Genomic DNA, 26,698 nt, shown 5'->3' on the forward strand with positions numbered 1-26,698 from the left:
CGCAGCCGCCTGTCTCTTGCCGGCTGCCAGAAGCGCGCGCAGCCCCGGGTTTTCCGGAAGTGCCCCCGGAGCCGGCGCCGCGGGCCTAGGTGAGCGTGCGCGGGCTGGGCTGACCCGGCCGCAACCTCCCGGGGTCCAGCCTGGCGCTGCCCGCGTCCGCGCTGGACTCGGCGGGGCTCGAGGGAGCGGCTCCAGGGTCGGTGGACGCGCGCCGTGCTCCTGGGAGCGCGCACGGGGACGCGGCGAGTGCGGGGGAGGGGCGGAGGGGATGTGAATAAACTCTGGGGCCGTGGAGACGCCTGTATCTCACCTAGCTCTCCTTCCTGGAGCCTGTGGGCCCCGGGATTCTCCATCCACATGTCTGGCCTGGGACCGAAAACAGGCCCCTGCTTCCTGTCTTCCTTCAAAGGTTGGCAATGAGCCTCAGGAAGAGGGAACCTTGATGGACTGATGCCGGGACTCTCTCCCTGCGAGGTGCTGTGGGAGTGGGGGCTGAGGATGGAGAATAAATACATTGGTGGGCCACACTGCCCAAGGCCTTGCAGGGCTTGAGCAACCCTGGCCTCCAGGGGTCTAAATGCCAGTAGCTCCCCAGAGCCCTCTGTGACAACTCATAAACCCGCCCCCGCAAGTTTCCAAATGTTGCCTGCTCTCCTTTCCAAAACTCAGGTGTTAGAGCGTCCTATGTTTGAATTTGGCTGACACTGCGAGCATCAGAGATTCCTGATCTATATGTAAACTTTAATACTTGTCTTGCAGGGTAATTGTGAGGATTAAAAATGACAGGAACAGGGCCTAATATGTACCTGATACATAGTGTTAAACAAAACATTACTCAGACATTTGTTAACGATGGTAAGGCCCACATGACTCAGCGGTGCTACTACAATGGGGTTTGTGGTAACAGAATACAAAGCCAAGTGGAGATACATAGAGTAGGGTGGGGGTCAGAAAAATTATTAAGAAGAAATATCGGGATTAAGGGGGCATTTCTGGCTAAGATTGCCTGACAGGAGTTTTGCTGAAAGCAGACTATGGTGAATAAGGAATTTGATCAGATATAAAGGGTGGTCAGCCACCATGGGTGGGGAATGTAGAATTTGATCAAATATCAAAAGTGGAGGATTTTTTCTAAACTGGACCCAACAAGGTTCTTGATAAAACTGTATTAGAAGGCCCAAGGTCCAGGCCTAGTTAAAAAGAAGACTCAGGAGCTTCACTAAAGTTTGGTTAAGGGGAGAGTCTGTCAATAGCAAGTTCTCCACAAAAGATTACTTATATATGTATGTGTAGTAAGTATACTAACCTAGATGTACATTTTAAAATTCATTCTAATTTGTTATAGCTTTAACAAATATAATTACTATACATTTGGGATAACCTAAATTTTTTTTTTAATAACTAATGAGCAGATTCTCACGAAGTCATTGGCATATAAACCCATAAACCCTCTCTAAAGTAATTTAATTTTGAACCATAATATGAGAGTATAATAACTAAAATCAGATTTCAATATTTTATAAGATCCATAGTTCTCCATAAATGTCATTTTTCCTAAATGTTTTTTTCTAAACTGCTATCTTAATTTGGGAACCAAATAATTTTGACTGAGTCTTCTGATCAGTCTCTTGTATCTGAAATCTTGCTGCTTATTTGAAGCTCAGAAGCCAAATATACTTAGTGAAGGATACATGTATATTTATTCAACTTTTGAAACATTTTTTAGAGCTGTATGTTTCTCTCTAAACAGTGCTTTAGCTGTTTTCTACAAATTTTGATATGCTGTGTTTTCATTATCATTTAATAGGAAAATATATTATGATTTCCTTTGTGATTTTTTTCTTGACATTAGGTTATTTAAGATTGTTATTTAATAATTTCCATATATTAGGATTTTCTGGCTATTGTCAATTTCAAATTAAATTGCACTGTGTTCAGAGAATATATACTTTAATATTCCAGTCCTTTGAAACTTATTGTGCACATTGTGTTTTAGTGACTGTTACATATTCGCTTGAAATGAATGTGTATTCTGCAATTGTTAGGTTTAAATATCAATTCGATCAAGTTGGTTGATAGTGTTATTCTGATTTTCTATATACTTACTGATTTTTATTTTTTTTAGTCTACTTTTTCTATCAGTTACTGAGGGAAGAGTTAAAATCTCCAACTATGATTAAAGATTTGTTCCTTCAAACCTGTCATGGGGTACATACACAGTTAGGGTTGTTTTGTGTTCTAGATGATTTAACCAATTTATCATAACGAAATGTCCCTCTTTTTTTCTTTGTCTTTAAGTCTCTTGATCAGTTACTGATATAGCCAAAGCAGCTTTTATGTGCTTGCTATTTGCATAGAATGTCTTTTTCTCACCATTTTATTTCCAAGCTATCTTTGTCTTTATATGTAAAATATCTCATGTAGACAGTATATAGTTGAATCTTGTTTTTTTAAATCTGGCAATCTATACCATATAATTCAAGTATTTAGTTCACTTGGTCCATTTACATTTAATGTAATTACTGATATGGTTGAGTGTTAGTCTACCAAATTGTCTTTTTTTCATTTGATCTTTTTGGCATTTATTCTTCTCTTGATCCTTTTCTATCACATTTGGGTTATTGAATATTTGTTAGTATTCCTTTTTGGTTTTTTAACTATACCGCTTTGTGTAATATTTTTTACATCTAGCAGTATGCATCCTTAAGCTATCAAAGTTTACCTTAACTTATCAGAATCTACTATTGTACCACTTTATACTTCATAATTCACATTTCTCATTTCCTGCCTCTCACTTAACATCTTTACACTTCCCATTTTTCACCTGATAACACCACTCACTTCCCACTATTTGTCAATTAGCCATTCATAAATGTAATAACCTAACAACAGATTGATCCCATTGACCCCCTCCTTCATACTATTGTAATATCTTTTACTTCTACTTGTTATATTCTATTTATACTGTTATTATTTTTGCTTTTAACAATCAGGTGCCCTTTAAGACGGTTAAAAAATAAAAGCATCCTGCTTTATAGTCATCATATATTTGCCACTTTTGGAAATCTTTCTTAGATCTTTCTTTCTGTGGATCTGAGTTTCTCTTCAAGAGGAAGAATATCCTTTAGCATTTTTTGCAGTACAAGTAACTGATGAAGAATTCTCCTACCTTATTTATCTGAATAATGTTTTTATTTTTCTTTTGGAAACATGTTTTTGTTGGATGGGGAATTCTGGGTTAATGGTTCTTTTTCTAGAATTTGCATTTGGTTCTTTTTATAATTTCTGTTTCTTTGTAGAAAGACCTTATATCTTTTCTCATTAAGACTATATTTTCTTTAAGTCCTCAGGCCATCTTGGGGTTGGTTTCTCTTGATTGCTTTTTTGCTTGACTTTGAATCACATTTTCCTGTTGTTTTTTTTTTTTTTTTTTTTTAAATTTTGGATCACATTCTGAATATTGTGGATGGCACACTGTTGATGCAAAGGATTCTGTTTTCTTCCTCTGAAGAGTGTTGACTTTTGTTCTAGTAGGCAATTCAGTTACTGAATGATTACCTTCAATTTGTGTTGGCTTGGTTTTACCCTTCATTAGGGCAGATCTTTGGAAAGCTCAGGGTGTTTTCCAACTTCTTCTAACTAGATAAGACTAGACCAGTAGACTGGGTCTCCTCTGTGGATCTTGTTAGGGCTTGGCTTTATGCTGGTTAGGGCAGAGTTAGAGTAGGTCTTACTCTAGGGCATAGTCTTTACTCCTAATATGTGACCTTTCTGGTATCTTAAAATGCCTTGAGTGTTCATGAGAGCAGAGGTCTCTCCATATTAAGTGGTCAAAGTTTCCTACATCTCTCATCACTGATTGGCCTCTCATATCTCTCTTTTGCTCTTTACCTGGTAACAACTGTTCTTTGTTAAACCTTGCATAGTTTCACCCTGCTAATGAGAGGCCTAACCCTGGCCCAAGGGCTCACGGGGAAACCCCATACAGACTTCCGTCTCTATCCCCATAGCTCTCTCTTCTCCACTGCCCTGTTCTTCAGATTCCAGCCACTTCAGTGGCTCCAAATTCTGATCACTGCCTCCTCAGTTTCCGTTATTTAAAGTGAGACCAATGATCCGTGCTTGAGCTTAACCTTCTTGCACCATGGTTGGGAAATTGTCCTCATGCAGACAGCCAGGATGATCATGGGGCTCACCTCATGAGTTTTTCTTCTTAGGGATTTCATTCTTGCCTGCCCATTGTCCATTGCTTAGAAACAGTTGCCTTATAAGTTTTCTCTAGTTTTGTAGTTTTTTACAGTGGTGGGCCGGTGGTCTTGTCAGTACTACCAGTTATTCTGTCATAACCAGAAATAGAATTCCTGAATTATATTCGTTGAGAATATATGTCACTGTAGCACACTGGCTGCTGGATGAATACATGCACATACTCTCTCTCACACACACACACACACACACGCACACACACACACACATTTACTATGCTATTTTTTTGTACCCTTGAGAAATTTTGCTTTTTTGTTATCGTTATTGTTTTTTTTAATGATTTTGTGAATTGTTTGATAAATTGGGTGAAGTGGAAGAGATGAGGACATTGCTTCTTATACTTTAAGGAAAAATCAACTGTTAAAAACTAGAGTATTGTACTGATTTCTAATTAAACCAGACACTCAAGGGGCTGGGTGTTTTTTGGTGGTCGTGGTTAGTGTTATGGAGAAGTGATGACCTCTAGCTCCTTCATAATGTTTAATAATCCAATATTAGGTATGACATGCAAGAAAGCTAAGTAGATATAGTACATGATTCTTTTAAAATTTTTTATATTGACTTTGCATTTAATATTTCTCTTTTCACCATCTTAGTTGCCATCTTCTGTATTTTAATACCATTCACCATAAAATAGTGATTACTTGGTTCAAGTCTCTTAAGTATGTTTCTGAGGAAGTGAGTACTTATTCTAAACATTTTTTTAATACCAAGATTGAAGATTTCAGGTGTGACAAGTTTTTCATAAATTCTCAGTTTTCAACATGGCACTCAAAAGAGGTCACTTAGAAATTTCATTTTACCTTTTAGGGAAGAGTTCATTCGTTCTCTTCAATCTCATGTTTATTATGGAAGCATCTAATTATTTCAAGCCTTTATTTCTAGGGCATTGATGTCTTTGTTCGACTTTTTTTTTTTTTTCTTCAGTCTGCAGACATATGTATACAGATATAGAAGTATTTTGCAGAAGAACTGTTTATCTGGAAACCCATAGTGAAAATGCTTCATGTGGTACATGTCATTCTTCTACTTTGTCTGGACATTTGAATACCAAGAGGGAATGTTGTAAAATGGTCAGGGTAATGGTGCCAGTTTAGATATGGTATTAGTGGTTTGCTTTATGACTTTAAGTTTAGAGTCTTCAAAATAGTATATTCATCGATTTGGAAAGATCTGCAGTTGACTCCGAGCCTTCTCAGGTAGGGCTTGTGAATTTGTCCTTTCTGAAAATGTGTCTCTTTCTTCTGTAGAGCACTTTATCTCACTTGTGTCTCTGTGAGAAGCTCTGTGAAGACCTGATCCTCCCCAGAGACAATTTCATCCCATAAAGACTTGGACAGGCCAGATGATGCCCTTCGAACGGGGGCAGGCCCTAGTCCTGCTGCCACCAGCAGCAAAGGCCGAGGACTCCCTATTTTCTGGACCAGATGCTGCCACTCGAGAGGAGCCCTCCAGCCCTGAGATTGCACGCCAGCTTTTCAGGCAGTTTCGTTACCAGGTGATGTCTGGGCCCTGGGAGACCCTGAGACAACTTCGGAAGCTCTGTTTCCAGTGGCTGCAGCCAGAGGTTCACACCAAGGAGCAGATCCTAGAGATCCTGATGTTGGAACAGTTCCTGACCATCCTGCCTGGGGAGATTCAAATGTGGGTGCGGAAACAGTGTCCAGGCAGCGGAGAGGAGGCAGTGACCCTTGTGGAGAGCCTGAAGGGAGACCCTCAGAAACTGTGGCAGTGGGTAAGCAGAAGGTATTATGATCTGTGAGTGAAGCACAGGGCTTCTCTAGGGTCTTATCAGATGTGTTATCTTTTTTCTGACACCAAATATGTGGAAGTGCCAGTCGCAAGTCATAAGGGCCATCCATACTTATGACTGGCTATAAATCTGGAGGTTCCCACAACCCTCTCTTTAGATAATTTGCTAGACTCATAGAACTCAGGAAAATACTTTATTTACATTTACCAGTTTATTATGAAGGATATGACTCAGGAATAGCCAAATGGAAGAGATGGAGGTTTCACAGAGCTTCTATGCCTTTTCTGGGTCACCCACTTCTATGTGTTCACCAACTCAGAAGCTCTCTAATCTTCACAGTTTAGGGGTTGTTATGTAGGTTTTATTGTGTGGTCATGATTGATTAATCGTTGGCCATTGGTGATTGAAAAATCCCAGCCTCTTTCCTTTCCCTGAGGCTGAGGGATGAGTCTGAAAATTCCAACCCTCTAATACCTTGGTTGGTTCCTCTGGTGACCAGCCTCCAGTCCGAAGCTATCTAAGGGCCCACCAAGAGTCACTTTGTTGGCATAAACTCAGGTATGATTGAGGGGGCTCGTGAATAACAAAAGTCACTCTTATTATTTCTGTCCTTCAGGTAATTCTAAGAGTTTTAGGAGCTCTGTGTCAGGAACCAGGGACAAAGACCAAATATGTATTTCTTGCTATACCACATCAGTGTATCCCCATGCCTAACCTAATTCTTAGATTTCTTGTGACTCTCAACACTTTTTAGCCATTATGGATTGATGATAAGTTCTCCCATCCTATTCCATCTTTAGACTGGAATGGTTGAGAAGTTGTTCAAAACACACCGGAGTTTCAATTGGTAGAGACAATCCAGTAGAAACATAATATTAGTGGCATTTCTCAAAGGCCTTCCAGCCCTACTTCAGGCTTCAGCTTTTGGGCTCTCTCAGGATACTTCCCTCACTGGACTAGAAGTAAAAGCTGTTTTTCTCTTTCGCCATGCTGTGCCCCTAAGGACTGACTTATGATCTGTTACAGAAGGTTATTTCATACCTTTCCGAAATCCTCACTCTGGATCTTTCAGTAATTAGTACTATGTGGTCTCTAGATCAGCATCCAAGTTCTGGGACAGGACATCTTATCCGAGAAGGTGGAATCTGCAAGCTGCCAAGTGGGGGAAGTGGAGTCCCATCTTGAAGTGATGCCTCAGGAGCTGGGACTTCATAATTCACCTTCTGTTCCAGAGGAGCCACTGAGCCACATCGTAAAAGAGGAATCTGACACAGAACAAGAATTAGGTAGGGACAGTTATTCATGGTGGTATGTGGTGCTATCTTGGAGAAATTTGGAGATTATGATTAGTAGGTCTGAGAGTGAGTTGAAAATGATAATGCTGCCCAGGTTGGGTATCTCTAGAAAGTCTAGAAATAGGGTAGACCTATATGATTCACCTTGATTTGGAGATTCAAAGCTCCTAATTTAAACCACTTTATTACTGGGCCTGACCTTTTGGATTTTGGTTCTGAGGAAGGAGGTAGGAGAAAATGTGGGTGAGACTGTTGGGAATGTTGTAGGGAGTTGCAATTTCTTAGGGAGGTAAATATAAGTCTTGGAATCATGGATGGTTGAAGAGGACATTTAGTTTTTCAAACTTCCTTCTCACTTCAGCATTGGCTGCTTCTCACCTTCCTGCTCCATCTGAGGAAAGGCTCATCAGAGACCAGGACTTTGGAGCCTCACTTCTCCAAACGGCACCTCAGGTGAGCTGGGTTGCCTTGCTTCTCTTATCCCTCAACTAGGCTTTGAGGATGTGTCAGTAAGGAGGATTGAAAGGAGAAGGATTCTCAGAAATGGAATAAAAAGAAAGGCCTTGGTAGGATAACAAGAATAATACCTGTGGTACAAAATCTGAGTTTCAATAGGCAGAATGTTTCCTAATTGTCATCTTGAATAATGGAATCTGGGCCCTGGGAGAAGTTGCTGTGAAGAGTCAGTCTTGTCTCTTCTTTTTTATTATCTTTGGGTTATGCTACGAAAAGACTATTTCATTTCCCGGTCTAAGCATTTCACATTGGAGTCAGTTCGAGATTTTGAATGCTTGTCTCCATGTGGCACAGGTTAATCTCCCCCTACCCGCATCTTTCTGACAACTTTAAGGAGACATAATTGACAAACAATAAACTGCACATGTTTGACATATATGCAAACACAAAACCATGAATGCAATCAAGATAATAAACATATCTGTCATCCCCAGAGGTTTCCTTTCCCTATCTGCTGCCCCTCCATACTCCCTCAATCCCAAGGCAACTACTGATCTGCTTTCTGTCACCATATATTAGTTTGCATTTTCTAGACTTTTTATAAAATGAAATCATACCATGTGCACTCTTTTTCCTGCATGTAATGTATCTTGCTTGCTTGCTTTTAGTGTTTTCTCACTGGTTTTTAACAATTTGGCTATGATGTGCCTTGGAGTAGTTTTCTTCATGTTTCTTGTGCTTGGTTGGGTTCATTGAACATCTTGGACCTGTGAGTTTATAGTTTTCATCAAATTTGGAAAATTTTTGATCATTATTCAGTTTTTTTTTCTGTCTCCCCTCCTCTACTTCTTTGGGGACTCTGAAAATAATATGCATGTGGAATGTGTATAATGATAATGTACATATATATATATATATATATATATATATATATATATATATATATATATATATTAGATCTCTTCAAATTGTCCAGAGCTTACTGATGCTCTTTTCTTGTGTGTTTCATTGTGGATGGTTTCTATTTTTATGTTTTCAAGTTAATTAATCTTTTTTTCTGCAGTATCTAATCTGCTGTTAATCCTATGTAGTGTATTTTTTCATCTCATGTATTTTTTATCTCAAAGTTTGAACTGGGGTTTTATTATATCTTTCTTGAACATATGGAATGTAGTTATAATATCTGTATTAATGTCCTTGTCTACTAATTTATCAATTTTGATGTCAGTTTCAGTGTATGGATTAGTCTCAAAAATGACAAATATTAGTTGTGTTTTGCTGCTTCTTTGTATCCCTGGTAATCTTTGATTGCATGTCAGACATAGTGAATTTTACCTTGCTAGGGGTTTGATATTTTTGTATTTCTCTCAATGTTGTCGAGCTCTCTTCTGGGATGCCATTAAGTTACTTGAACAGTTTGTTATATGGCACCAGAGAAGTCTTTAGTCTGGGGGTAATTTTTCTCTACTACTGAGGCAATATCCTTCTGATTACACTATCTGATCTTCTTGATATATAAGGTTTTTTATACTGGCTACTGGAAATATGAGGTATTTCTAGCATTGTACAACTTCAGGGGATTATACCTTCTGCTTCTTTTGGGTTGTTCTTTGTTGGACTTGAGGGGGACCCTCTGCAGATCTCTGGGGCTTTCTCTTGACATATAGCTCCATCACTCTGGGCTTCTGCCCTGCTAACTCTATAGACTCTTTGGCTTCCCCAGACTCTGAGCTCCTTTTGCTCAACTCTGGGGGGCTGCCTGGCTCTGCCAGGGTTCCCTACCTATGTTGCTCTGGGTGTTCTCTCTAGGCAGTAAGTTTGGGCAACTGTAGGATTCCCTTAATTTGTGTCCCTGCTTTCAGGGATCTCTTTTCTGCTCTTCCTAATGTGCAATATATGCAAACCATTGTTTGTGTATTTTGTTTCCTTTTTTTAGTTGTTTTAGGCAGGAAGATAAACCGGTACCTATTATTCCATCTTGTCTGTAAATGAAGTCTCTGGGACAGGTTCATCTTGATTATGTTGCATTTGAAAAGTTGCATTTGATAAAAGTAAAGTTTTTCAGGAACCTTTTCACCTTAATTAAAACATTGTTTCAAACCTTTGGGGAACTCTTCTTGGGACTTGCATGGTGAGATAATTTAGAGTACAGGTAGATAATAGGGAAACCAGTAAGTCATGCTTAATGTGGGGCCGAAGACCAGGTCTGAGCTTCAGCTTTTGAAGCTCAAAGATTTAAAAACCAGAATACCAACTTTGTAGTTTACCCCAGGCTAGAGGGATTGGGAGAGGGGAGAGGTAGGATATACCTTGAAGTGATTCAAGGGTGCCATTCCTGCTTTCAAGGTACTCAGAAACCAAATTATTAGATAGGAGGTTACTTGGTGAAACAGGTTGGGTATTCTGTTAAATATTTCAAACAGAGTTGGAGAATTATTGTTGCTTCTTTAGTAAGTACAGAGTACCCCTCTAAAAAGTATATATAATTTATTAACATATTTTAATTAGTAGAATTAAACATTAACTCCACATAGTATATTGACATTAACCATGACCTGTTCTGGATAGCTTAAAGTTAAAAGACTCAAAATGTTTACCAGCAGCACCAGTTATATCTGTGTGTGTGTGTGTGTGTGTGTGTGTGTGTGTGTGTGTGCACTGTATTTAGCAGATAACTAATAGCCACTCACTCAAACAAAAATCATCCCTACCCAATCCCAATATCCCTCCCCCAAACTAACAACAACTATTTTCAGCAAAAAGATGTAATATTCAATGGAATTCTTTGTAAGTGAAAGGATTATCTATCTATCTATCTATCTATCTATCTATCTATCTATCTATCATCTATTATTTTTTATTAATTTTATTGGGGTAACATTGGTTAATACAATTATATAATTTTTAGATGTGCCTTATAATTTGACATCTATATATTCTATTGTGTGTTTACCACCCAAAGTGCAGTTTCCTTCAGCTACTGTATTTTTGATCCCCTTTACCCACTTCACCCTCCCCCTACCCCCTATATTTAACCCCCTTTAACCATCTACCTACCCCCTCCTCACCCACCCCCTACCCGCTGGTAACCACTAGTCTATAGTCCATGTCCATGAGTCTCTGTTTGTTTGTCCTGTTCATTTCTTGCTTTTAGGTTTATATCCCATATATAAGTGATAGCATGTGATTTTCAACTTTTTCTGTCTGGCTTATTTCACTTAGCATAATTATCTCGAGATCTATCCATGTTATCGCCAGTGGTAGTATTTCATCTCTTCTATGGCTGAGTCATATTCCACTGCTTTTTTATCCAATCATCTACCATAGGACACTTTGGTTGCTTCCATGTCCTGCCACTGTGAATAATGCTGCTATGAACATCAGTGTGCAAATATCTTTTCAGATATGGGTTTTCAAGTTTTTGGGATAAATACCCAGTAGAGGGATTGCTTTATCATATGGTAGATCACTTAGTTTTTTGAGGAACCTCCATATTGTTTTCCGTAGTGGCCATACCAATTTGTAGTCCCACTAACAGTGTATGAGGGTTCTTTTTTCTCTGTATCCTCTCCAACATTTGTTATTACTTGTCCTGTTGATTATAGCTATTCTAACAGGTGTGTGATGGTATCTCACTGTGGTTTTGATTTGCATTTGCCTAATAGCTAGCGATATTGAGCATCTTTTCAAATATTTGTTGGCCATTTGTATGTCCTCTAGGGAGAGGTGTCTGTTCAGGTCCTCTGCCCATTTTTTGATTGCATCATTTGTTTTTTGTTGTTAATGAGTCGTATGAGTTCTTTGTATATTTTGGATATTAGGCCCACCCTTATCGGAGTCGTTGCTTACAAATATATTTTCTCATTTGGATGGTTGTCTCTTTACCTTGTTGACGATTTCTTTTGCTGAGTGGAAGCTTTTTAGTTTGATGTAGTCCCATTCATTTATTTTAGCTTTTATTTCCCTTGCCTTTGAGGTCAAATTCATAAAATGCTCTTTAAGTCCAAGGTCCTTGAGTTTAGTTCCTATGTTTTTTATGCATTTTATTGTTCAGGTCTTATATTCAAGTCCTTAATCCATTTTGAGTTAATTTTGGTGTGTAGTGATAAACAGTCTAGTTTCATTCTTTTTCAGGTTGCTTTCCAGTTTTCCCAGCACCGTTAATTGAAGAGGTTTTCCTTTCTCCACTGTATATTTTTGGCTTCTTTGTCAAAAATTATTTGCCCATATAAATATGGGTTTACTTCTGGACTCTTGATTCTCTTCCACTGGTTCGTGTTGTATCTGTTTTGTTGCCAATACCATGTCATTTTGATTATGGTCTCTTTGTAGTATAATTTGAAGTCAGGCAGAGTGATGTCTCCAACCTCATTCTTTTTTCTCAGGATGGCTTTGGGAATTCCGGGTGTTTTGTGCTTCCATACAAATCTGATGATTTTTTTGTTCTATTTCTTTAAAAAATGCCAATAAGATTTTGATGGGGATTGCATTAAATCTGTATAATGTTTAGGTAATATGGTCATTTTAACTATGTTGATTCTTCAAGTCCAAGAACATGGAATATCTTTCCATTTCTTTGTATCTTCTTTGATTTCTTTTAATAGGGTCTTGTAGTTTTCATTATATAGATTCTTCACGTGTTTTGTTAAATTTATTCCTAGATATTTTACTCTTTTTGTTACAATTGCAAAAAATTATTTTTTCCACTTCTTTTTCTGACTCTTCATTGTTAAAGTATAGGAACACTGTGGATTTCTAAATGTTGATTTTGTATCCAGAGACGTTACTGTATTTGCTTATTGTTTCTAGTAGTGTTCTTTTGGAGCCTTTAGGGTTTTCTATATAGAGAATCATGTCATCTGCAAATAGTGACAAGTTTGACTTCTTCGTTTCCTATTTAGATGTCTTTTATATCTTTCTCTTGTTTCATTGCGCTCGCTAGGACCTCCAGTGTTATATTGAATGAGTGGAGTTAGTGGACAGTCTTGCCTTGTTCCTGATCTTAGTTTTTCACCAGTACTTCAACATGAAGTATAATGTTGGCTGAGGGTTTGTCATATATGGCCTTTTTTATGTTAAGGTACTTTCCTTCTATACCGATTTTGTTAAGTGTTTTGATCTTAAATGGATGCTGTGTCTTGTGGAAGGCTTTTTCTGTATCTACTGATATGATCATATGATTTTTATTTTTTAATTTGTTTATGTGGTGTTCCCATGAATTGATTAGCATATGTTGAACCATCCCTGTGCCTCTGGGATGAAGCCCACTTGATCGTGGTGTATAATCTTTTTAATATGTTTCTGTATTCGGTTTGCTAGTATCATATTTAGGATTTTTGCATCTGTGTTCATGAGAGATATTGGTCTGTAGTTTTTTTGTGGTATCAGAGTAATATTGGTCTTATAAAATGAGTTGGGAAGTATTGCTTCCTCTTCGATTTTTCGGAAGAGTTTGAGGAGAATAGGTATTAAATCTTCTTTGAATGTTTGGTAGAATTCACTGGTAAAGCCATCTGGTCCTGGACTTTTACTTTTTGGGAGATTTTTGATGATTGTTTCAATGTGAAGAGATTTTTTAAATGTAAGTGATTACTTCCCCTAATCTCTTCCATAAGTTAGGAACTTGGTGAATAATGCCAGAATAATGTAGTAGCGTCCCTACACAGTGGTATTTTATTATTAGAAAACATGACTAAATTAGATCCTCACATAGACTCAGGGAAGCGTTTACTCACATCCCATGTTTTCAAACTTTGGGAAAGAACAGTACAAGAATTTTGTACAAATTAGTTGTGGTAATGTCTTATGAACCCACAAGATGGTGCTCTTTCCACAAAATTGAGATTGTTTCCCCATCAAATCTCATACTTTGCCTTTTCAGAATAGGAATTTAGATTTTATTCCTCTTATAAAAATGAGAAAAAGCAATATGGTTGCAGTTGGTGTCTTGCCTCTTAAGTAAGGGGTATTATTCAAGTATCCCTGCTGCTTGGCACCTCCTTGAATAGGTTTTGTGGTTTTTAGCTGGAGGTACACTGTTTGGAGACTCCTGAAGTATCTTCTGGTTTTGAAAGGACTGACTGTGGCCCTTGGGGATTTTGATGGCTATATTTGAGTTTGTCTTGTACTAAACTTAGTATCTACAATTATGACGCCCATGGAATAGGCTTTGTGTTTAGAAAGCCAGGGAGGTAATGAGATGTTATGGTACTTGGCATTCCCATCCCCTTTTCTCCACCAGTGCTGATGCGAGAGTCTGCGTTCTGACTGTAAAGATCAAGAATTATATTCAGCAATGCTTGCTCAAGCTGGTTAGTTTCAAGAGATTGATAAGGTAGCTTCATTCACAGAAGACTGACAAAATTAACTCCTAATAATTCCTACTTCGAAAATAAAAAAAGTAAAGTTTATATTAAAATGTTACAGTTACTGAATATATAGTTAAATATATTAAGGTTACTTTTCACCTTTTTACCTTTTTGCCATAACAAATTCACCTCCTATCTTTTTTTCCTTCCTTCCTTCCTTCCTTCCTTCCTTCCTTCCTTCCTTCCTTCCTTCCTCCCTCCCTCCCTCCCTCCCTCCCTCCCTCCCTCCCCTCCCTCCCTCCCTCCCCTCCCTCTCTCTCTTTCTCTTTCCCTTCTCCTCCTCCTCCTCCTCCTCCTCCTCCTCCTCCTCCTCCTCCTCCTCCTCCTCCTCCTCCTCCTCCTCCTTCTCTTCCTTCTCCTCCTCCTCCTCATCCCTTTTCTTTCTTTGCTTAGTATCTGCTAGTGAAAGACTTTTGGTGTCTCTGTTCTCTTTCAGTCATTTCCACTTCCCTTTGTGGTGCTAGGACTGAGAATGGCTTCTCTGAGTAGTGTATTATTTGCAATAGGAATATGATTTCACCTTCTCAGTCTCTTCTGCCCTCAATAGTGTGGTTGGCTAATTCATGACAATAGTCTGTAGCTATCAACTTTGGGGTTCCTGAAATCTCTTAATTCTCCTTGCAAACCCTTAGGGGGCGAGTCTTGGAGATTGAGTATCCCATAGACTACATATGACAGTGATAATAAAATGTATCATCTACTGAGGACTTATTTGCTAAGAGCTGTATATTTCACCCAGACAGCATATATTGAGTAACTGCTCTGTCTTGGACAGGGTCTTGGGGAATGGCAGAGTGCAGTGGAGAGTCCTTTTCTCATGGTGTTTATGTGTTTGTTGAGTCAACTATTAATTAAATAGTTTTATATGTGTGTATAAAAAAAATTAGATATTTTGTCATATACACATCTATTTTTTATAAACTGTAATGAATGCTATGAATGAACAGTATAGTGTTCTATGAAAACAGATGACACTTGCATTTATTTCTGTTAAGCCTCCCAACAATTTTTGAATCCAGAACTATCATTAGGTAAGGACCGAGGCCCAGAAAGATTAAGTAACTTGCTCAAGATTATGCAGCTAGAAAGTGGCAAGCTGGGACTTTAAGCCTAGTTTGTCTGACTCCAAAGACTGTGCAGTTAATCACTCTGCTATACAAACTTAGTTTCTAACAGTCGTCTCCTTGTTGGGGAGATTGAAATTTGAATTCATGAAAGTAGACCCCACTTAGACATTCTCAGGTTTGGGTCTCTAGTTTGCAGTTCCCTAGGAAAATGTTGTGGGGATAATTAAGGGACACCTTGCTCTAGAGAACCCACCAATTTCCCACTCACTGGGAGGAAAACTGATTTAACATTAGACTCTACACTCAGAACTATCAGGAGATTCCAAGTGTGTATTGCTGCAGCATCTCTCTCTGCTCTGAATCCACCAATATGTTTCACAGTGAGACTTACAACTCAGTTGACTTCATGTTGATTCTTCCTACCTTTTTGCTGATTTGCAATTGTTTTTCCAACAATTGTCTTTTTAATGTCTTTCTGTTTTTCTCTTGAATTTCTAGATTTTAATAAAATATTGGAAATATCAGGCACCTACTCTTCAAAGACCTCTTAAACACTGAAGGAGTTAAAGAAAAGGACAGTATAGAAAGGGCTCTTACCGTCTTTCTGTTCTCCACTCTTAAATACATACAACTTAAAAATACAGAACTTAAAACCTAAATGTTTTCTAACTAGGGCAAGAAATACTAATGTAGGGATTGTAGTTTACCCTTGAACTTTTCCCTTGAACCACCTCCCATGACTTCTTACATCTTCTGGTGGCCAGGATCCTAAGGTACATTCGTTTCTTCTCAGCCTCTTATAGATAGAGAAGGTATGGTTCAAAGGCCTTCATTGGAGTCATAGCCTTGCATTTTTTTTTAGGAGCAGTGGAAGAACCTGGATTCCACTCAAAAGGAGCAGTACTGGGATTTCATGCTGGAGACCTATGGGAAAATGGTCTCAGGAGGTGAGGGCATGGGTTAGACTGATGGAAGGAGATGGGAAAATTATTAAGCATTTTCGTGTACTTTTAGAGAGATAGCTACTTTACCTGAGTTCTCTGGGTAAAGAAAATCATTAGAGACACCATCAGGAACTTAGGTGAGTTGGAGACAGCAGTTATAGTAAGAACTTCCTTTTTTTTTTTCCGAAAGTATTCTGTGAATCAGGAACTTCTGCAGTTGCCTTACATGCAGTAACTCCTTTAATCTATGACATGAGGCATGGTATTCTCATTTTAAAATAATAAAGGCAAGTGTCAGATTAAGTCACCTGCTCACTGTTACATAGCTCATAAGTGCTGAGTTACGATGTAACTCAGTTGTGGCTGGCTCTGAGTCCATGCTCTTTAAATACTAAACCACACTATCTCAGCTAATTATAATCAAGACCCTTGTACCAGCCTGCCAGGTGGTCTGACTTCACCTGTCCAGACTCTTCTTTTTGTGGTCTTCACCATATATTCCTGGTTATCTTGTAAGTACTGGTGTCTTAGATGGTCCACATATCCTTCTAAGATGGGTTACTTTAAGTGGTCTCCAGAACCTTCATGTTTCCTTTCACACTCAGGGTACTCCTTTGAAAAACATTTTGGTCCCCAGTCCTCCCTATCTAGGCCCATATATCATCTTTCTCTGTACCAGGCATTTCCAGTTCTAAGCCTGACCTAACTAATTCAGCAGACTATGGGGAAGAGCTGGCAGAACTGCACCTTCATGTCAATGAGAAGATCTCAAGACCCACCTGCATAGGTGAGTGAGCTTTTTCATTGGTCAGAGCCATTTCTGATCTGTCATTAAATTGGAGGTGGTGGGGGAGATATTAGGACTTGGTTTCTATTACATTTGCTCTAACCAGTCATGGTCTGGATCAGTCTAGTTTGACTACTGAGGTTGGGTCTCCTCATCCCTGGCCATAGGGATATTGACACATATAGTGAATAATGGAAGAAAGACGACACATTGAATCTGCTACTTTCAGTCTTACCTGTTGTGACAGCCGTCTTTCTCAGAGAGAGAGAGTTAAGATTAGTACAGATTGAGACCAATAAAAGTTATGTGTAGAATTCCATTACAAAAAAAGTTTATGTAACAACCATTATTGCCCCTCCTAACAAGAGGGCAGAGCAACTAGATTTCTTACTTAGGTTATAGTGAATAGTAACTAACCAACCAACCCTCACCAAAAGAAACAAAACAAAGAAACGAACAGAAAAACACATTTTAGCTAACCTTCATGCACCTAACTATTACTAAACAGAAACAACAAATATTTCATATAAATCATGTATTTTAGGACTGGGGAAGAAAAAAATATGAATTTGTTCTGTTGTAAAATAGCAATCATTCATTGCCTTCTGGATTCTTCTAAAACAATGCAGTTATGTGAAACCTTTCTAGCAAACCTACCTACATACACACACACACACTTTTACATATATAAAAGATCCCAGGGTCTTGGAGGAAGAAAAGGATGAAGGATAAGAACTGTATGACAAATCATTCTTTCTCCCTAGTGGGATCTAATTAATTATTTTCCTTTGCTAATATACCACAGAGAGAGCAAGCATCAAATGAGACATGTGATTTTAATTTTAAGCAATATATTTGTCATAATCCTATTTCTCAAGGTTTCCTGTGGAGCAAGAACTCTAACTGCATTTCATGACCAATTAGTGTGTTGTGAAATCATTTTATAGGTTGCAACTATCATTTAAAACAAATGAAATGATAAGGTTGAATAGAAAATATCAAAACGCTGACTAAAGAAGCAGTGGTACATATATACAATGGAATATTACTCAGGCATAAGAAGAGATGAAATACTGCCATTTGCAACAACATGGATGGACCTTGAAATAATCATATTAAGTGAAATAAGCCAGACAGAAAAAATTGAAAATCACATGCTATCACTTATATGTGGGATATAAATCTAAAAGCAAGAAATGAACAGGACAAACAAACAGAGACTCATGGACATGGACTATAGACTAGTGGTTACCAGAGGGTAGGGGGTGGGTGAGGAGGGGGTAGGTAGACGGTTAAAGGGGGTTAAATATAGGGGGTAGGGGGAGGGTGAAGTGGGTAAAGGGGATCAAATATATGATAGCTGAAGGAAACTGGACTTTGGGTGGTAAACACAGTAGAATATACAGATGTCAAGTTATAATGTACACCTGAAAATTACATAGTCATATTAACCAATGTTATTCCAATAAACTTAATTTAAAAAAAGGGGGAAAAAAAGAAAAAGTTTAATCAACAACACACGTATACACAGAATAAAGAAAATAGAATATTATAATAAAAAAGATATTACTTGGGATTATGGGTAATTACATTTTTTTCAATGTATGCTACTCTATCTAGTCAAGTTTATTCTCAGATACTCAGCATGTAATGGACACTTGGATATTTGTTGAATAAATGCATCATTTTCTGATTTTTTTTATAACCAGAAAAAACAATTATGACAATCTCCGATTTTACTATCCTTATCCTTTTTCTCATTCACTTTTGAAAGATTTCATGCCCTCCAGTAATTTTTTCTCAAACACCTTTTTATCAGCTGTAAGATAAATTACTATTGAGTTTTTGGCAATTCATAATAATCAAAATGTTTATTTTCAGAAAGGGAAAATTTAAAAATTTATTACAATTCATTTTCAATGAAATAAAAAATATTTACAAAACAAAAAAAGAGAGAGAAAATATCAGAATGCAAGTAGAAAATCTTAGATATCAGGGTAGGTAGTATTTCAGATTTTTGTTCCAAGTATGTATGTATGTATTGTATTTCAGTGTAAATGTATTTCTTAATATGGATAGCAAAGTTCAAAAACACTGCTTTAAAGGTTATTGCAGTAGAATTTTTGTTTTAATGGGCTTTATTTTTTTTAGAGCAGTTTTAGGTTCACAGAAAAATTGAAAGGTACAGAGATTTGCTATTTATTCTATTGCAGTAGGATTTTATTTATGATATATAGCTCACAATATCCCCATTATTTTTTCTTCTTCTTCTTTATCCCATCTGTTGACATGGGCCCATTAGATTTTACCTTGAATCAGACTGCGGAGAGTCTACAAAGCCAGCAGCCTGGTTTGATAAGGCAAACTAATGCCATTGTAGGTTCTTGACAGAGGATCTGTGGAAAGGAACATTGAGAAAGTAGCAATATACTGGAAAGTCTGGGAGGGAACAGTTGGAGGACAGGAGCCCTGCAGGAAGTTGTCTTGGAGTCCAGGTGTGTAGGGATGATACCCATGTGGAAGCAACAGTGAAAAGATAACAGAGGACTGCATCAGTCTAAAAGATAATAGCTGGTCTGCCAAATCCGGACTCTGACCAGGGGATATATGTCTCAGAAGAGCTTGTGTGTACTATTATATTTGACCATATGGAAGAACAGCTCCTAGTTAAAACAGACTAGCAGAGCAGTAAGCCTCAAAAAGCCATATACTCATACCTCTAATCAAAATCCCAAGGGATTAAAAAAAAAATTTGGAAAAATGATTCTTAAGTAGTTATCTGGAAGAATACTACAAGAATAGTAAAAAGTTTTGAAAGAAGAATGTTTATCAGTAATAGATCTGTAAATATGAGTCTCTCATTTAATATAAGTAAAATCATTAAAATAATGGGATACTGATGTAAAAATAGATACACAGACCAATGGTACAGAAAAGGGAACCTAGGAAAAGAAGTTGGTCTATATAAGAAAAACATTTTTCATGAACATGACAGATAAATGATTATTTTTTTCTTAATATAGAAAGCGTTAATACAAGTTGATAAGAAAAAATGACTTTCTCAATAAAGAATAGACAGCAGTCTTGAAGTATGAAAAATAGCTCATAAATGTGAAAAAAATTCATCCTTTAAGGAATTAAAACTCATAACAATGAAAAACCATTTTTCACTGGTCTAAATGGAAAATTTTTTTTTTTTAATTCAATACTTAAGTATCGAACACTCTCCTTCAGTCTGTCCAGCTTCTCATACCAGAGGATGGCATAGTCGTTCTGAAAAGCCATTTATCAGTAAGTGTCAGGAGTCTTGATGACAAATTTATGTCTGTTGACATAGTAATTCCACTTCAAGGAACCTCTTTTAAGGCATTGATCAAAAATATGAGTAAAAATTTATAAAGGAAAATTCTTATTACAGCATTATTTATAGCAAAAACACTATAAACAACTTCAATTTCCACAGTAGGAGAATTCTTTAAAAATTTTTTTATGTTTATTATTTGTTTTTATAACATCTCCACAATGATATTTAAAATGATATTTGTAAAAGCTTTTTTAAAGACAAGAGATGGTAACTTTGGCTTTAGAGAGGAATGTGTTCTAAGGCTTTGTGAATTAACCAGTTCAGGTCTACTTCTTTAGCATAGCCCTGGGTCTCTAGTAGATGCTTTGAAAGATACAAGTATAGGAAAGAGAAAGGTAAATAACTTCTTTAGACCCACAGAAATAAGGTAATTTATAAAAGCTGAAAATAAATTCTGTCACCAAAATAAAAATCTTTACTATGTGGATTGTTAAGTTGTAATAACTGAAAACCTAAGTTATGAGGAGAAAAACAAAATTTTTTCTATTATGTGAGTTAATGAAGCATAAATGAATGCTGGATTCAAGCTTAGACTGAGGGATTCACTTTTATGCTATAGCCTTACTGTGCATTAAAACTGCATTGATGCATTTTAGGAATTTTTGTATTATTTGTGAATGGGAGAATCCATGTGAAATTGATTACCATCATTTACAATTTAAATCCTACAAAGCCAGCTATAGAACTGCATATATAATATGATATCAATTACGTCAGAAAAAAGGCACATATATATAGGTTAAAAATAGACTGGAAGGAAATGTATACTCATAGTTGTTACCTCTGGGTAGAATGATTGAGGTTCATTTGGTTTCTTCTGTATACTTTCAAGTTGTTTTTAATGATCATATTTATCTTATATATAATCAGATAAAAAAAACAACCATTTTTTAAAGTAGCACTCTTATATAATACCCTTGTTTTTCCTGAGCCTTAATAAATGCATGTATAAGTGGAACTACCATATGACCTAGCAATTCTACTTCTGGGTATTTATCAAAGAAAACAAAAACATTAATTTGAAATGATATATGCACCCCCACATTCATTGCAGTATTGTCTACAATAGCCAAGACCTGTAAGCAACCTAGATGTCCATCAATAAATAAGTGGATAAAAAAAATGTGATGTACATATGCACACACACACACACAAATACAATGGAATATTCCTCAGCCATAAAAAGAAATGAAATTTTGCCATTTGTGACATGTAGATGTATCTAGAAGGTATTATGCTAAGTGAAATAAGTTAGAGAAAGTCAAATACCATATGTTTTTACTCATATGTAGACTCTAAAAATAAATGAACAAACAAAATGAAACAGAAACAAATTCATAGATAAAGAGAACAAACTGATGGTTGCCAGAGGGGAGGGGGATTGGGAGGTTGGGTGGAAAAGGGGAAAAAGATTGAGAAGTACAAACTCCTAATTATAAAGTCATGGGGATGTAATACACAGCATAGATAATGTAGTCATTAATATAATAACTGGTGATATATGGTTGCTAGACTTTTTGTGGTGTTTTTTAAAGTATATAAATGTTGAATCACTATGTTGTACACTTGAAATTAATATAATAATGTATGTCAACTAGAATTTTTAAAAAATGCATGCTGCTTTCTTGGGGGTGGGAGGGGGGAGGTTCAACAAAGCCCTCTGTAAGCACTCCACTGCTATCAGACATTCTACTGAGCTCCAGAGCTGAATCATTTAGCCTGGATCCCAGCACAAGTGAAGTGAGGGCCAAGTGCACTGATACCCTCTTGTTAAAATAATTAATGTTTTATGATGATCCTTTCTTTGATATAAGTTAGAAAATTGGGCATACAATTTATTGAGCTATTTCAAATCTTCTTCTTTCAGGTGATAGACAGGAGCATGACAAAGAGAACCTAAACTTGGAAAATTATAGGGGCCAGGGACCTTCAGATGCTTCCTGTCATGCCTCAGAAGAGGTACCTTCTCAGGCTTCCTTGAGTGGCTTCTTCAGTGAGGATGAGCTGAAACGCTTTGGAGAAGGAGAGAATCCTCCTGAAGGTCAGGAAAACCTTCAGGATGAGGGAATAGGGGGACAACTCTCTCAAGAAAGGAATTCTGGGAAGCAGCTAGGTCATCATTTGCCTAATCCTTATCCAGGAGAACTGTCTATGCTGTGGCTTGAGGAGAAGAGAGAGGCCTCCCCGAAAGGGCAGCCAAGAGCCCCCATGGCCCAGAAACTCCCCACATGCAGGGAGTGTGGGAAAACCTTTTACAGAAATTCTCAGCTTGTTTTTCATCAAAGAACTCATACCGGAGAGGCATACTTTCAGTGCCCCACCTGCAAAAAAGCCTTTCTACGGAGTTCAGACTTTGTGAAACATCAGAGAATTCATACAGGAGAGAAGCCCTGTAAATGTGATTACTGTGGGAAAGGCTTTAGTGACTTCTCAGGATTGCGCCACCATGAGAAAATCCACACAGGAGAGAAACCCTATAAATGTCCCATCTGTGAAAAGAGTTTTATTCAAAGATCAAACTTTAATAGACATCAGAGGGTTCACACAGGAGAGAAACCTTATAAATGTGCCTGCTGCGGAAAAAGTTTCAGTTGGAGCTCAAGCCTTGATAAACATCAAAGATCCCATTTAGGAAAGAAGCCCTTTCAATAGCCATGTTCTCTTAGCCTATTTTTTTTTTTTTTTTTTAATCTCCTGGCCCATTTAAAAATACTTAGCTCCATCAGGAGAAATTGCATCTTTTAGAGGATATCCCTATTTTTTTTTTTTTTTTTTTTTGACACGGATCCAAGAAGACAGTACTTGAACATGGTTTTGGACTTGGAGGGTATATGGGCCTGTGGACTGGATTTTATGCTGGTTTAATATCTTGCTTCCGCATAATGTCTTCATCTTTCACCTCATCTATTTTGGGAAGAGATGGGAAAAAACTATGACTTGGAGATTCTGTTCTAGAAGTGCTACCTGGGAAGAGTTTATCTGGATTAGCCGTAATTGCGGTTTATGTCAAGAACTTTGGATCAGCCCTTTAGCACTGGGCTTCTAGAGCAGGGCTTCCATTACAAAAGGAGGAGCGTAGAGAGCCAGTGAGCTCATGCGTGTTCTTTGTCATACAGGTACAAAATTAATGTCAAGTGTCCCCTGTTTTAAATAAACTTAGTAGAGCCACTCCTGTCTTGTGTCTGAAGTAGCCACTGTGTGTTGATTGTAACTCTAAGTGCATTTTCTCATAAAGACCTTAAATGGTAGTTGAGCTCCTAGATTATCCCAAATAAACATATCAAGTTTTTCAACCAGTTGACCAGTGATAGGAAGGCGCTAGCCTGGTGCTCAGGTGTGAGAACTTGGCCAGTGCTGGGCATTCTTGATCTCAGGTAAGTCTGTCCCTGGTGTCCACTTTCCGAGCCTATCTCCCACTTGTTTGCACACTTTAAGGTGCCCCTCTTTCTCCTAGCATCCCACTTAGACTATCATTTTTGCCAAAGTGTTCTGTGCTTTAAAATTATCTTTATTATTTCATGTTGTACATGTTAGGAAGAAATCAGTAGTATTGATATAATTTGTAGTACTGTCCAGAGGTTTATTAACACATATATCTAACCTGCCCACTTGTCCTTTTCTTCAAAAGTTACATTCCCCAAAGTGTCCTGCACTCACCTAGTAAAACTTCCACCTTCCTTCCATCTTGGCCTTTCCCTTGTCTGTTCTTATTTTACTATTCTTGGTGAGGATCAGGGAGGATGATAAGGAAGCAGACAGAGCTATCTCTGAAGACAGATTAACCTATAGGCAAGAAACTGCTGGTTGTTGGCAAACAATGGGAAGTACATTACTGGTTGATGAGAGGAGAGACAAAACTGAAGTTGCAGTTCCTGAATTTCAGAGGCATTTGTTAACTCCCTTATAACATGAAGATGAGAAATATGGCTTCTTTTTAGAAGATCCAGGAACCACGGGGCAGAAAGCAAGAAAATCATCAAAGAATTGTCATTAGGTTCTGCATTCTGCATAGCAGAGATTGGTAGGATGGTAGGGTTTTATGTTTTAAATCAGGAGTTCTCAAAGTGTGGCCCCCAGACCAGCAGCATTGGCAATTTGTTAGACTTAGTGAATCATAAATTCTGAAGGGTGAGGCCCAGCAATCTTTGTTTTAACAAGCCCTTCAGGGTATCCTGATGCCTGCTCAAGGTAGTAATTAATCCAGAAAAAAGTCTTCATAAGGATATGTAGGAATAATCATCCTAGAAGGGATACTGGGCCCTCCTAGACTCTTCTTGACAAACAAGCCTCCCCATAGAGCTCTTTAAAACTCATTAAAACTGTAGAACTACTTGGATCCCAGAGAATATATATTCCACAGAGGAAATTCTAGTAAACTTCTGGGTTAAATGGCTTGAGGTGAAGGGTTTCTCCTTGGGTATCTCCTAATCTGACAGATGGTAGAGATATATAAAAGGAAACAACCTATCATTCACAGTTGAGTTCTCAGCAAATAGTAGATGTTAGATAAAAGTTTATTGAGTGGATGTTTGAATTAATAAAGGATAAATAATATATATATATATATATGTTTCTCTTATCTTCTAGAGTAGTGATCAGCAAAATGTTGCCCACTGCCTATTTTTGTAAATTAAGTGTTGTTGGAATGCGGGCACAGCTATTTGTTTATGTATTGTGTATGGCTGCTTTGGTGTTCCAGTGGAAGAATTGAGTAGTCGCAACCAAACAGTATGCCCTGCAAATCCTAAACTATTTACTATGATCCTCTACAGAAAAAGTTTGGTGACCTCCTGGTCCAGCGTAAGTTTCTCAAACTATAATAAAACTATTATGTGCATACAACCCACCTGGGGAGGTTGTTAAAATGCAAACACTGATTTATGGGTGATGCCAATGCTGCTAGTCCATGGAGTAGCTAGGAGCTAGAGCATTGAGAGCAGTGCTGTGTAACAGTATCAGGGCTCAACTGTTTGTGGCTTGTTTCTCCTGGGATCTTCATTTATGACTGCAATTCTCAAGGCTTGGACCAGACACAGTTGAAGAATAAATCCCTTTATTAAGGAAGATTCAGTGTTACGAAGTGCCTCCTTCCCTAGCTCCTGGGTCCACACTCCTCCCGCTTAGCCTCACGTTAGGCACTTGTCTCTGAGTTCTCTACAAGATTTCTACAGAATTGTGAGTATTTATGATTTCTTATCTTTCTTTGTGTCTGTGGTTACCACTCATCCTCTTGTCCCTTTTGGGAAGTTTCCAGCCCAGCCTTGTTTTCTCACTGGCTCTGCAGAAAGCTAAACTTGGAGAAGCAAAGCTACCCCAGCTAGAACCCACTTAGATGGGTTCTCCCTAGTTTTCAGGTTGAAAGTCCACACGTAGGTGGGTCCCCGCTGACAAGTCTTGTACACAGGACAAGGATAGACGCTGCGGCAATCCTGCTTATCTGCAGGAATGGCCTTGATGAACATCACAGGCATTGGAGGTGTCAGATCCTTCAGCTTTGCCTCTGTAATGATTCCAGCCTGAGGACAAGAACATGAGAAGAGCCATCTTAGGTCAGACCCAGAGTCTAGCCAGCCAGCCACCTCCTGGTAGAAGACCTAGGAGATAAGACTAAGAAGGATTGCTGCCTTTTTGCCTGCCCCGTTATAAGTTCTCTCAACAACCCATGATATAATGCATCTGATACCTGGACGAAATCACGTTTCGAAGATTTCCAAAAGCTGATATTTATTACATACAATAAGGAGTAATTAAGGAGTATTACATATTTATTACTCATTTTGAAGCTTGAATCTCTCCTAGTTTTTTTTTTTTTTCATTTATTTCATAAACATATTGAATGTCAGATGTCATGCTAGGTGCTGGGTATTTAAAGATGAGTAAGACGGCTACCAGCAAATGCATAGCTTTTAAGATTTTATATCCTGTTCTAGTTTCTTATGTGACATCATCCACGCTCTAGAGCATTTGGACTTTTTGATCAGAGGGAGCTGTGTTCCATCTTTACTCATGGAATAGGGGCCTGGCCTTTCTGTAGCCTTCCAGTTGGGGACTCTGGTTTTCTGAGATGTCTTAATTGAGATGTCTACAGCAGATTTTTCTTAGTCCTGAGAAATGGTCTAAGGAAGAAATGGGTTCCTTCATTAAATAAGCTTGGGAAACGGTGCAACCATACCCTGGACTTGAAGCTTTACAGTGTATACCAGCACACTGAAGACACAAAGTCCTAACAATAAAGAAAACAATTTAATTGTATTTAACCAGACCCTTTTCTTTGCAATCTGTTTATTTCCCATTGTACATGTGTTTTCTGGAACATACTTCGGGAAATGCTGATCCAGAATGGTTCACAGATTCCTTGCCTATGTCCAGGTGACTCTGAGTCCCTTGGACTATGAGTC

At 38.0% G+C, this 26,698-nt stretch overlaps 2 protein-coding genes across 14 annotated transcripts in view; one reads left to right on the top strand and one right to left on the bottom strand.

Annotated features, from left to right (window-relative positions):
• On the top strand, positions 1-23,468 carry ZNF18 (zinc finger protein 18). 6 transcript variants are annotated; one of them, XM_036223921.1, is made up of 8 exons: positions 123-474; positions 5,194-5,277; positions 5,517-6,001; positions 7,116-7,305; positions 7,676-7,767; positions 16,068-16,152; positions 16,829-16,936; positions 22,168-23,468. In XM_036223921.1, exons 3-8 carry the CDS (start codon positions 5,612-5,614, stop codon positions 22,950-22,952), a joined length of 1,650 nt encoding a protein of 549 aa, XP_036079814.1. In that variant the 5' UTR covers positions 123-474; positions 5,194-5,277; positions 5,517-5,611; the 3' UTR covers positions 22,953-23,468. The 6 variants fall into 6 exon arrangements, with proteins under 6 accessions (XP_016013570.2, XP_036079816.1, XP_036079814.1 ...); XM_016158084.2 differs by lacking the exons at positions 123-474; positions 5,194-5,277 and adding an exon at positions 1-89; XM_036223920.1 differs by having other exon boundaries at positions 5,194-6,001.
• The window catches only part of LOC107517402 (protein shisa-6), a 597,831-nt gene continuing 594,122 nt past the window's right edge, over positions 22,990-26,698 (bottom strand). For all 8 annotated transcript variants that reach the window (XM_036223917.1, XM_016158078.2, XM_016158077.2 and 5 more), the window contains one exon: positions 22,990-25,816. In XM_036223917.1, coding sequence (XP_036079810.1) covers positions 25,589-25,816 — 228 coding nt within the window. In that variant the 3' untranslated portion in view covers positions 22,990-25,588. The remainder of the gene's footprint in view (positions 25,817-26,698) is intronic.

Source organism: Rousettus aegyptiacus, unplaced genomic scaffold (genome assembly GCF_014176215.1).
Source record: "Rousettus aegyptiacus isolate mRouAeg1 unplaced genomic scaffold, mRouAeg1.p scaffold_m13_p_6, whole genome shotgun sequence".
Taxonomy (NCBI): domain Eukaryota; kingdom Metazoa; phylum Chordata; class Mammalia; order Chiroptera; family Pteropodidae; genus Rousettus; species Rousettus aegyptiacus.